At 40.6% G+C, this 13,743-nt stretch overlaps 1 protein-coding gene across 1 annotated transcript in view; it reads right to left on the bottom strand.

The window, feature by feature from the left end:
- The window catches only part of swt1 (SWT1 RNA endoribonuclease homolog), a 68,086-nt gene that overhangs the window by 43,688 nt on the left and 10,655 nt on the right, over positions 1 to 13,743 (bottom strand). Inside the window, exon 4 of the mRNA XM_048602069.1 lies at positions 1,989 to 2,127. Within this exon, the coding sequence (XP_048458026.1) occupies positions 1,989 to 2,127 (139 nt within the window). The remainder of the gene's footprint in view (positions 1 to 1,988; positions 2,128 to 13,743) is intronic.

The raw sequence follows: 13,743 nt of genomic DNA, 5'->3' as shown, positions 1-13,743 counted from the left end.
CTTAATGGTAAGGTCCTGGGAGTGTTGCTGAACAAAGAGACCTTTGGAGTGCAGGTTTATTGTTCCTTGAAAGTAGAGTTGGCAGGTAGATAGGATAGTGAAGGTGGCGTTTGGCACGCTTGCCTTTATTGATCAGTGCATTGAGTATAGGAGTTGGGAAGTCATGTTGTGGCTGTACAGGATATTAGTTAGGCCATTTTTGGAATACCACATGCAATTCTGGTCTCCCCGCTCTAAGGAAGATATTGTGAAACTTGGAAACGTTCAGAAGAGATTTACAAGGATGTTGCCAGGGTTGGAGGGTTAGAGTTATAGGGAGAGGCTGAATTGACTGGGGCTATTTTCCCTGGAGTGTTGGAGGCTGAGGGGTGACCTTAGAGGTTTATAAAATCATGAGGGGCATGGATAGGGTAAATAGTCAAGTTCTTTTCCCTGAGAAAGGAGAGTCCAAAGCTACAGGGCATAGGTTTAAGGTGAGGGGTAATATTTAAAAGGGACCCAAGGGGCAATGTTTTCATGCAGAGGGTGGTGTGTTTATGGAATGAGCTGCCAGACGAAGTGGTGGAGGCTTTTAAAAGGCACCTGGATGGGAAGGCTTTAGAGGGATATAGGCCAAATGCTGGTAAATGGGACTAGATTTATTTAGGATATCTGGTCAGCATGGACGAGTTGGACAGAAGGCTATGTTTCCATGCTGTATATCTCTATGACTCTAAACAACACTTATATATATGTGTGTGTGTATATATTATATATAAAACATATATTAAAATATATATCACACACCCAACATCACAGTATTTCTTTTTTTCCTTTTTTTAAAAATATGGCCTTAATTTATGTAACTTCACTGTAAGGCAGTGTAAGTCACTGTAAGCTGGCAATAATTTCCCTCATCATGTTTACTCTATAATCATTGACTATCACTTTGCTAAAGGTTGATTTGGCTTGAGCACATTGTTTTACAGTGGATTAGAAAAAATAGCCAAGGCATAATGTTAATCTGATTAGTAAACACAGAAAGGCTCTGTTTAAATAATTAATAATGATGATGATGTTAAGACTTAAGATTTCAAAAATACTTGAAACAGAAATACACAATGTAAAATTACTCCAACAGAAGCATTTATATGAACACTCAACAGGCCACCATCTGTAATAGAGTAAGAGACAGAAAGATGTGCATTCATATAGAAATTACTACACAAAACATATTCCCCTTCCAGTGACATAATCAGCAAAACCATACTGAGGGATGGATCACGATGAGTAGGAATTATTTATTGAAGAAGTCTGTAGGGGCCTGGTCATTAAATATATTCAAGGCTGAGTAAACAGATTTTTAAATCACTAAGGAAATCAATGTTATGGATAACTGGCAGGAAAACTGAGTCAGTCATGATTTCAATGAATGGCAGAGCAGAATTGATGGGCTGCTCTTGTGTCTATGGTCCAAAGAATTATACATGTACCATGATGTACAGCACAAAAACAGCTGGGAGTTATATTACTGATGAAAATCTGAAGAAGTGTTCAAAAATAGAAAATATACCCAAACATTAACAGATTTTGGAAAGGTGAATATCTATTCATTCAGTCACGCCTGTAATTTGCAAATTTTTGATCCAGACTAAACAGGTGCTTCTCAGAATCCTAGTCCATGAAAAGGAAACACTTGCAATTATAACTTGAAATATCCTTGAAATATTTCAACTGTTTGCAGACAGCTTAAATGCACCTACATAATAGAAATGTTGTATTCTTAAGAAGTTTAGTAAACAGCTCTAAATGTTGCTTTGAAGTCTACAGCACAGTGACCTTAATCCAGCAGTAAATTGTGCTGTCTGTTATGCAAAATAATGGGACTGAAATCTGATTGTCACTTCAGAGATCTAGCTGATGAATTTGCAGTGAGAGTTTCTGTCATTAATTACACCGCTTATGCTCCCCCGCTCTGCAACTAATGAAATCTGATGTCCTGCACATACCTGTTTGAAAATGATTACTTAACATTTCCACAGATGATCGCAAATCTCTTTTCACAATTAGGCCAAACACAGCAATCCAGTGTTTCTTCATACATAGTAATAAGTCTTCCAAAGACCAAGGAGGCTTCACAAATAGTATCTGATGTCACAATCAGAAAAAGATCACAGCAATTACATCATTATTCATTTAACTTACTGTTATTTAACCAGTCTCTGCACTTTGGTAACAAGTCATAAAATTTTAAAAAGAAGTAGTGTGGTTAATTTACCTCATTTAAAACACAAGCATATTTTAATATATTACAAACTTTATAGTCCTCAATAAAAGACACTTATTAGGAATACATCAGATCAAAAACATGGATACCTGGAATGCTGCAGGCACAATTCTTTAGCAGAATTCTGGGCTTAAAATAAAAAAAGTACTGAAATGCCTGTAATTTCCACTAGTCTCATGAGAGCTCTGGTGGGATCCCTGGTGAAATTCAATTTTCACAATTTATCCAAATAGTTGATAATTAAAATTCTCTTACTATATACTTGGAAAGGCATGATGTGGAAGTGCCGGTGTTGGGCAGGGGTGGACAAGGTCAGATATCACATGACACCAGGTTCCAGTCCAACAGGTTTATTTGAAAACACAAGCATTTGGAGACTCGCTCCTTCTTAAGGTGTTAGTGAGAGATGTAGTTATCAGACACAGATTTATAAGTAAAAGATCAAAGGGTCACATACTGATGAGGATGTATTAAACAAACCTAAGATGCTGTTAAATCTGTCATCAGTTAGAAGGTTTTAATTGATTAATATGTCTATGTAAATCTCCGAATTCCGTTCAAGTCACAGTCCTGAGAGAACGAAAGGTTTTATCAGTGTAAAGAATTGACATTTTAGGTCAGACAATGCATGTCAGTGTGAGGTCTTGTTTAGAATCTGTTTGTGTTTTGGCTTGGAGTGAGACTGATTTTATTTCTAAAGTAGGAATTCATAAAATGTCACATTGACTGACCGTCTATAAATTGTGTGCTTTTTGAATGAAAGAGAGTGTATCTGCAAATACAAATTCACTCAAAAGATTCACATTTGTGTGCGCGTGGGAGGGAGAGAGAGTGTGTGCACATGTGCGCACGTGGGAGAAAGAGAGAGAGAGTGTGTGCACGCGTGTGTGGGGGGGAGAGAGACAGAGAGAGAGACAGTGTGCATGCCTATGGGAGAGGGAATGTGCACGCACGTGGGGGAGGGAGAGGGCGTGTGCGCCGCATGTGTGGAAGAGAGAATATATATGTGTGGGGAAGGGAGACCGATGTATTTCAAAAAGATAGAAAATATTGTATAAATTATCAGTAGATTAAATATATATTCTATTTCTACTGTGTCAAAACAAACGAAATTAATTATTCAGCATAAATAGTCATTTGGTCATACATGAATAAAACATTAGTGAAAAATAAAAGATATGCTGTCAAAACTTTTTCACTTTGAATTCATCAGGACAGAAGTGCAATAATCCCAGCAGGAATCAATAATGCATACTGCATGTGACAAGGGTGCTCACTGGTTGGCAAGTTGACTGCAATTGGTTGTGACATGGCCATGGAGAATGCAACTGGGAACGTTTTTGTCCACAGCATCTTTGTTTATTTCATGGAAGGCACAATGACTGAACATTTTTCTTTCTCCTATAGAATACAGGTCCCTGTGTATGAATACTTGTAGCTTCTAGAAAGTGGGCTACATTACAGAACCAACTATTGGTCTTTATCTTAAATTGGTTGGTCATGTAATTCTGAGAGCATTCAGGATTGTCAGCAAGTGCTGTCCAATTGCAGAATCACATCTGATGTTGGAATCATGGAATTCCTACAGTGCAGAAAGAGGCCATTTGGCCTATCGAGTCTGTACTGACCCTCTGAAGAGCATCCCACCCAGATCCAGCAACCCCCAACCTCACCCCTAAGTTTGCGTTATGCTGACTAACCATCTTAACCTGTACATTCCCTGGACACTATTGAACAGTTTAGTGCAACCAATCCTCCTAAACTGTACATCTTTGGACTGAGAGAGGAAATTGAAGCCCACACACAGGGACAAAGTGCAAACTCCACAAAGAAAGTGTCCACTTCAAAATAAAACCTGTCCACTTCACTTCTAGACAGAAGTAACAACAACATTTTTCTTTGGCCAATGAACCTGCTCCCTCATGCTGAGGCTGCTGCACTGCTAACCACTTAGCCACCATGTTGCCCCAGATGTTGCCAGATGTTTTATGTTCCAATTTTGCAAGCATGGATTGGTTGAGTAAAAAGGTAATGTCACCCATAGTCCTAAAGGATCCCAGGGTTGTGGTATTATTAGAATTACCTACCAGGTATCACTTAATTCATAAAACATATTCATTTGAGTGGTAGGCATAAATGATTAGTTCTTCCTGTTGTTAAAAGTTTTAAGGTATCTTATCTTTCCAGGGTAATTCGAGGTAGACTAGGCATTTTTCAAATCAAAAAGTGGAAATCTTAGGAATTCTGCCTATCACAGAAATTAGAAATACGGTGTGTGTATATGAATATCAATGTGGGTCAATGCCAAGTATGGAGGTACAATGACTGATTGGTTGTAGAAACATAGAAAATAGAAGCCTGCTCCACCATTCTTTAAGATAATGGCTGATATTCTATCTCAATATCATATTCCCATTCAGTCCCTATACCTCTTCACACCTTTAGTGTACAGAAATCTGTTGCATTCTTTAAGGTATTCGAGACTTGGCCTCCACAATCTTATGAACTCTACAGAATGACTAACCTCTGAGTGAAGAAATTTCCCCTCACCTCAGTCCAGAACGGCCTATGTGTTTCTTGAGACCAAGACTCATTGTTTTGAATCGCCACCTAGTAAGGGAAAACATCATCCTTGCATGCGGTCTATCCAGCCTTTCAAAATTTTATATCTTTCATTTACATCCTTTCTCATTCTAGTTGGCCTAGTCTTTCCTAATTCAACAATCTTGCCACCCCACAAACTAGTTTGATGATCCATTGCTCCATTTCCTCCACGGTAGGTTTATCCTACCTCCAGTAAGGAGGCCTAAACTGCAAACAATATCCGAGATATGATCTCACCAAGGTCCTGTACAGCTGAAGGAAGACATATGTGTTCCCCTCCCTCAAATCATCTTCCTAACTACTTCCTGAACCTAAATGCTTGCTTTCAGTGATTAGCACACAAAGGACACCCAAATCCTTTTGTATATCAACATTTCTCAATCTATCTATCATAGAAAACATATTTTCTATGTTTCTACAACCAATCAGTCATTGTACCATTTTGTTTCCTCCCAATTTGGATAAGTTCACACTTAGCCATGTTAAATTGCATCTGCCATGTTTTTGCCCATTTGCTTAATTTGTCTGTTACGTTGAAGCCTCTTTACATCCTCCTCATTACTCACAACCCTACCTAGTTTTGTGCGATCAGCAAACTTCGAATCGTAGAACAGAATCATAGAATCACTTCAATGTGGAAGCAGGCCATTTGGATCATTGAGTCCACACTGACCCTCTGAAGAGCATCCCACTCTGACCCATCCCCCTCCCTCTACCCGTAACCCTGCATTTCCCATGGCTGACCCACATAGCCTGCACATCTCTGGACATTATGGATGATTCAGCATGGCCAATCCACTTAACCTGCACATCTTTAGACTGTGGGAGGAAACAGAAGCGTACAGAAAAAATCCACACAGACACAGGGAGAACGTGCAAACTCCACAGAGTTGTTCAAGGGTGGTATGGGAGCATATCTGTTAACTAAGGGCAAATGGGTTAAAATTGTAATCTCATTAGGCCAAACAACAGTGGCCATTATTCTAGTTTACCTGAACACTTGTTAACTAAGGGCTAATGGGTTGAAATTGTAATCTCATTAACCGCATCTTGTTTGTTCAGTTCTCTGTAAACCTTGTTACTATTTTGTTACTATGTGTCACACACCCATTGCGTCCAACTGCCAAACGGAACGATTTGCATCTATCCAGATATGTATAAATACTATGTGTGTATTATGACCTTTGCTCTTCTCAGACCGACAGTTAGGGTATCAATACCTTGCTGTCAGCAGGAAAACCAGCCTTTGTACAAGTAAAAGATATTGTTTGATTTACAAGAACGTGGTCCTCAAAGAACCCAGTCGTATAATATTCGACATAAACTTGGCGACGAAAATGGGATACCAATAGACTGACAACAGCTGGGAACAAATGAAGCGGTTGACGAAGTTGCAAATGAACTAAAGTGACCACCAAGGTAAGTTTATAACAAGGTATAGAGCTGGATGAACACAGCAGGCCAAGCAACATCAGAGGAGCAGAAAGGCTGACGTTTCGGGCCTAGACCCTTTTTCAGAAATGGCAAGATAGTAGGAACTGCAGATTCTCCAGCATCTGCAGTTCCTACTATCTCTGAAACAATTTTAACCCCACTGCGAAGCCTCTTCTAAGGATGCCTACCCTGAAGAAGTTACCCTCCTCCCACCTCAGTGGATCTCTCTCCCACTGCAACTCTCTCATAATCTCTTCGGCCCTGAAACTGCTCGACCACTTCCTGAAGCAAACCAGGTACTACAGCCACATCACCTTTCTTAGTACCTGCCTACGGAACCAGATCATCCCCAATGGACTACAGTCCACGTTCAGGCCTTCCCAATTTGGCCCCAACCGTGACAATGTCTACATTCAGAACATTGAGATCCTTCAAAAACATTTCTCCCTGCGACTCCTGAAACACACACTCGCAGCAATGCGCCGGCATCTCCTGGCACTACAATCAAGCCTACTCCAGCTCAGAGCCTCCCTCTCCCAGACCTGCAAAGAACCTCTTCTGTTTTTTATTCTTCGTAGGATCCACAACCTGAACTCACAATTCTACTCAGTTTTATTGGACACTAAAAACCATAAGTACAGTAAACTTACTGGTGTCTACCACCCAAAACGGGCTTCCTCCCCCTCCCAAATCCCCAACCCTACCCAGGACCTTCCCCACAATGTGCCCGCCGCCATTGGCCATGTGGTCACTGTCGGAGCACCCACGGATGAAAGCCATTTCTGAAGAAGGGTCTAGGCCCGAAACTCAGCCTTCCTGCTCCTCTGATGCTGCTTGGCCTGCTGTGTTCATCCAGCTCTATACCTTGTTATCTCAGATTCTCCAGCATCTGCAGTTCCTACTATCTCTGAACCAAGGTAAGTTTACCTGGTTAGTTCCTTTGCTGACTGTTGTCTCTCCTCCATTGCTGCGGGGTGGTGCAAGTTGACAGCATCCCAGGTAAATAGACACACAATTAGGTCCCAGGTTATTTGACCCAGGTTGGGAAGGTTAATTCCCTATAAAATATAAGTATGAGACAGACTAGCAGTACAAAGAGAAAAGTCGCAGATGCAGTAAGAACTGCAAAGTATATAATTGGGAAAAGTCATGAAAAGCCAGCAGTAAAATTTTGTTCTAAGTGGGCCAAGGAAACAAAGGACAGTCCACAACCTTTTCCAGAAGAAGGTAGTCTAGATTTGTACATAGTTCAGAATGTATTGGTGTGGAAGGAAAAATATGGGCAAAAGCGAGTTGAGCCAGAAAATTGTGGGGCATGGTGCATCTGGAAGGAAGTAGCTACGGATATGAAAAATGAGTCTTTGCTTGCCTCGTGGAGGGATAATGCAAGTAGGAAAGGGTTAGTGATATGTCACCGAAATGGATTACCTAAAATGTTAGAAGAATTAAAAATAGATGTAAAAAGTTATGACAAACAAAAACAAGTAAAAGGAAAAAGATCAGAAACAAGGAAAACAAGTAATACAAGGGATATACCCCCAATTACCCTCCGAATCAGCTGCAGATAATGAGGATGACATAGTTTGTACAGCGATTGGCTCTCCAACAGTACAACGTTCCTTTTGAACTGTTTGTTTATACCAAAAATGGTTTCAGCCTCACTGTTCTAACTCCGAAACATGGCGACTGACAAAACCCTGCAGCATATTTGTCTTCGAAGCTGGATTCAGTTGCAGCGGTACTTCCTGTATATTGCAAGTGGTGACTGCTGCCTATGAAGCAGTTATGTCCACTTAAAATATTACCCTTGGTAGCCCTTTGGTAGTACATGCTGGTCATGCTGTAAAGGGTTTGCTCCTCAACGCCGCAGCACAGCATTTGACTACAGCTCGATAGGCTAAGTATGAACTTGCCCTGTTGAATGACACCACCATTGTCCATTCTGGTGTTGTAAATCTTTCTTTGTTCCTGAACCTCTCTACTAGTTGTTTCAAAAATGATTCTCCCATACCCTACCTGACTGTTTGGACCTTGCTAAATTCGAAACATCCTCGCGAGCCGTCTTAAAGGACACCCCGTTACAGAATCCAGATTTAATCCTTTACACAGATGGTAGTTCTACCAAAGGTTTTGATGGTACTAATATGATAGGATATAGCATTTGTTCGGACCTCAAAACACTGGACGACTGCCTTCTCATTTGTTCGTACAGGCGGCTGAGTGATTTGCCCTTACTAGAGCTTCCATTCTCACTGTAGGAAAGACAGTTAATATCTATACTGACTCTAGTTATGCCTTTGAAGTTGCTCATGATTTCGGACAGCTCTGAAAGAATAGGGGTTCTTGACTTCATCAGGTAGTACCATTGTTTGTTATCTGCCATATTATTAGCCAAACAGAGAGTTATTTTTAAGTGTGCAGTTGACACTGATTAACTAACCAAGTAGCCGAAGGAAACGTTCATGCTGATGCTGCAGCTAAAGCAGCTCCTCTGTCTCCTGAAGCTTTATTAGTTCCCTTTGAAGACTCTCCCTTACAGGCCCCACAACTACAACCCATATCTATTCCATCTATGGAAAAAGTTATTGAATTACAAAACGAAGCTATGAATTTGCTTGCGTCATGGATGAAGGACGGTTGCCTGCAGAATTTTAATGGAATTTGGCACCATCGGGATGGGAGAATCATTGTACCATCTACACTTGTACCCATGTCCTTAAAGGTTTGCCGTGTGTGGGCATATGCTGGCGTGGGCGTGGGTGGGGCGGGGAAGAGATGGAGGGGGGGAGGTGTGATTAGTTGACAGAATTCTATCTTCCTGGTACAGCCCAGGGGGTCCTTAGATAAAGAAGCAGACCAAATTGCAAAGACTTGCCACATATGCCAGTTGAACAATCCTGGTAAAGCAATTAAGGCAAGATGATACCATACTCCCTTGACATGGGGACCTTTTATACATTTACAATTAGATTTCATTCAATTGCCCAGTAATAATGGTTATAAATATGTGTTAGTTCTTGTTGATTTATTTAGCAGATGGCTCAAAGCCTATCCTTGCAGAAACGCAGATGCAAAAGCAGTACTTAAGTGCTCGTTGAGAGATACCTAGGTTTGGTTTTCCACAGACAACATCCAGTGACAATGGTTCTCATTTTGTTGCGCAGACAAATGTGGAACTCTGCAAAGCTTTAAGGATTAAGCAACACCTGCATTGCCCCAATCACCCACAATCGGCAGGAGTGGTGGAAACAGCAAATGGTACCTTAAACATTGCAAGTTAAGCTGACAGAAAAATCAGGCAGGCCCTGGCTGGAGATGCTCCCGACTGCTCTGGTGACAATATGAACCTTCCCTGATAAGGAATCTAAACATACTCCAGCAGAAGTTGTCTTTGGAAGGCCGCTACGAGCTCCCGATCAGGTTAAGCCTAGTCAGTTTAGAGATTTGCATGCAAAAGATAATGAAATGCAGACCTACTTGGTGAATTTAACTCATGCTATTACTAAATATCATTTACAGACGGTAGAGGTGCAGGAGGTACCACTAACTGTGGAATCATTAAATCCTGACATCCAACCAGGGGATCAAGTACTGGTTAAAAGATTTAACCGGAAGGTATTGATGCCCAGATGGGAAGGACCATACGATGTTCTGCTAACGATTCCAACTGCAGTTAAAATAATTAAATAAAATAAAAATTAAGTGGATACATTCAAATCATTGTAAAAAGGTGCCATCATGAAGCTAAGACTGTTCTATATTATCAGGATAATAGTCCTCAGGCTGGGAGTAAGTGAGGGTGAGGGTGGCACTGTATACAGATCAGACACGAATGATAGTGTCCCAACACCTACTTTGTGCCTATCCTACACTAATTCACCAGCCCCCGACTTCTGTAGGAGCTATCGTACCTACTGCATATGTGCGTTAAACCTAAGTGCCCTTGAAGATGCCACGATCTTCTGCGTAAATACTAACAGTAGCCTGACAAATACAAATTTGGCACGAGCACTATGTCTTTGTAATTTGACTGGCACCACTTTGACTAATGATAGGGTCTGCAATATTTCAGTACAACACTTGAATGGAATTAATAGTCCTCCAAGCAAAAGCAGAACTTTTACAGCCCAACAAACCATTAATCTTTATTCCCTCGACGACCTTCAAGGGCCAGGTCACGTACAACAAAGAGATTTTCAATTTAATTACACTATCCCTTGATACCAAAGGAGGAAGGTGCAAAGTAGGTAGTTGACCAGTTTACAACCTGGAAGTCCTAATCTCTACAGTGAATGGTACAGCAGGTTCATCAAGCAGTAAGGAGTAAAAACGGTTCTGTACCTTAGAAACATTAGATCGTGTGCACTCCACAAACTAGGTTGGTGGGAGCTGGCTTCCCTACTCAGGGGACTCCAATCCCAGACTGTACTCTGTGTGCACTATTACCTTCACATAGATGAGCCATATAGCCATCAACACTGTGAAGACACAAGAGATAAACTGCCAATGCGCCAAATTAAATGTGGAGGGAAAAATCAGAAGGGTCGAGAAAGTACGAGATGCCAGGAGGCACCCAAAGGGATACCCATCACTACACTGGTATATAGAGCAGACAAATAGAAGGGGACCCAGGGTAGGGTGGTCTTAACCTAGCCACTGTCATTACATAATTACAGACCAAGACGTGCATAAAGAACCAGCCAGAGATGGGTTTAGAAATGAAACGGCCTTTGATGGAGAGCCCCACGAATGTTGGCAACAATGGGCAGAACATCCTGCTACACGTTTCAATATAGTAGGAAATGTAGCCTGAATTCTATGGAAACGACCATGTGCGTGTGTAACCATACAGCTTACTTCTGGTTGCCCATTGATTTTAATGGATGCTGCGCTTTGGTGCATTACGTCCCCACCTTTTGACTCACAGGAACGCCCCCCAACTCCACCATCTGAATGGACATGGTACCACTATATGAAGTGGAGCAAGCGTAGTCTGAATTTTGAATACTCTAGATGGCAGTACTTCTTTGCTGCTATGCTACCAAACTACGGTATGGTACCAGCTCTTTATGAAATAAATGAGTTGGCACATGCATTCGCCAAGATGGCAAACGAAACTGCAATTGCAATGGGATTGGTGAACCAGGAAACATTGGAAATAAGGATAATGGCCTTACAAAATCAGATGGCCTTGGACTATGTGCAAATGCTCAAAGAGGCACCTGTGCCATTACTGGACCCAAGTGTTGCTCGTGGATTGACAACTTTCAAAAATGAATTGACAACATAACTCAGCAGATTGAGTAAGATTGGAAAGATATGGAAAAAGGGGGGTCTGACAGTGGTGGATGTGGCTGGGATCCACTTTATTGGTTAAGTATTTGGCTTAAAAGGTACAGGTCTGACAATATTAAAATGGGTAGGAATCATATTAGTAATATATGTAGCCATTAGATTTGGATTGGCCTGTTGCACTGGATGTGCTTCTAAACTGGGAAACAAGGTATCTTCAAATAAACAAATAGTTATACTGATCATGGAACAGTCTGCCAAATTGATGAGGATAATGGTGTCATGAAACTTGCTAACGTTGATCCTTCTGTCTTGCAGTAATTCGATTTAACAAGATGAACCTTTGTTGGCTGTGTTACCCGTTGACTGTCTTTTTTGCTTTTGTATGCTTGTATGCAATAATATACACAGTGCTGAACTACAACTCCAGTGTAGCAACAAGTGGGCATTATTGACTGCTACTTTTCTGTTTTAATGTGCTTTGATAAGCACAAAGGAGGGAAATGTGGGAGCATATCTGTTAATTTAGGGTTAATGGATGAAACTGTAATCCCATTAGGCCAAGCAGCAGTGACCATTATTCAACCTTACCTGAACACTTGTTAACTAATGAGTTGAAATTGTAATCTCATTAACTGTATCTTGTTTGTTCAGTTCTCTGTAAATCTTGTTACTATTTTGTGACCATGTGTCACACGCCCATCGCCTGATCCAAATGCCAAATGGAACGATTTGCATCTACTCAGATATGTATAAATACTGTGTGTGTATTATAACCCTTTGCTATTCTCAGACTTATAGTTAGGGTATCAATACCTTGCTGTCAGTAGGAAAACCAGCTCTTGTACAAGTAAAAGATATTAAACTGAAAGAACTGCGGATGGTAAATCAGGAACAAAAACAAAGTTGCTGGAAAAGTTCAGCAGGTCTGGCAGCATCTGTGAAGGAAAGAACAGAGTTAATGTTTCTGAGTTCTGAGGGAGGATCACTGGGCCCGAAACCTTAACTCTGTTTTTTTGCCTTCACAGTAAAAGATATTGTTTGATTACAAGAATGTGTCTATGTGGTCCTCAAAGAACCCAGTCATATAATCTTCAACAGTGGAATCAAACCCATGTTTCTGGCACTGTGAGGCAACGGTGCTGACCACTGAGCCACTGTGCCATCTAGAACTTAGAAATACTAAATTTAATTCCCTCAACCAAACAGTTGATATATAATGAGAGTAGGTGGGGCTCAAACACTGATTCCTTTGTACTTTATTAGACACTACCTTCGATGAAAAAAAAACCATTTAATCATGTCTGCTAACCAATTCTTAAAAGATGTCAACATGTACTTTAATCTTGCTTCTTAGCCTCTTCTGAGGGACTTAAACAAATATCTTCTGAAAATTCAACACACAGCCTCCACTGGGGTTCTCACACATCTATTCCACTAGTTATTTCCACAAAAAACCAGAGTAAGATTGTTAAACATGATATCCCTTTCATAAATCAGTGTAAACTTTGTCAACTCCCAGTGATATTTTCCAATTGTCCAGTGTGATGAAAGGTTTGTGAATAGAAAGTCACAACTTTTTTTGCAGAGCTTGGATGTTAAACTAGCGATTTATTTTTGTGAAGCGGTTTGAAAATTATCTTAGCATTTCCAGAACCATGATTTTAAACCAGTATGTGCCTCTTGGACTGTTAATAGACATTTGTTTAGACTGCAGGGGCTTATGTCAAGACAGAAAAACCATTAAGAGACATTTATTAGCTTGTTTTTGAGTTTAGATTAATTAAAGATCGATTTTATTTTATAGAAACCCAAAGAAAGCTTTTGGGACAGCATAAAGTAGCCTGTTCGAAGTCAGATGCAAGTATAACCTCCCCTAGAAAAGGGAAATTATTCAGAGCAATTAAGAAAATAAGTCATCTGAGTGAAAGGGTATAGTTTGTGAAACTAACAGACCAGGAGTATTTGGTTAGAACTCTGCAAATTATTAAAAGACTGAGGAAGGCTAAGCTCTCAGTGGGTGAGTAATCGAGGGAAAAGTCCTCACAGGTCAGAGAACCAGAATTGAAAAGAAGCAGTAAAATCAAAATCTGCATTAGGTAAGGAACTTGTGGATTTTTGAGTAACTGTGAAGTGACATTATTAGA

This window comes from Rhincodon typus, chromosome 10, assembly GCF_021869965.1.
Source record: "Rhincodon typus isolate 14 chromosome 10, sRhiTyp1.1, whole genome shotgun sequence".
Classification (NCBI taxonomy): Eukaryota; Metazoa; Chordata; class Chondrichthyes; order Orectolobiformes; family Rhincodontidae; genus Rhincodon; species Rhincodon typus.
This window is presented reverse-complemented; position numbering and strand designations above follow the sequence as displayed.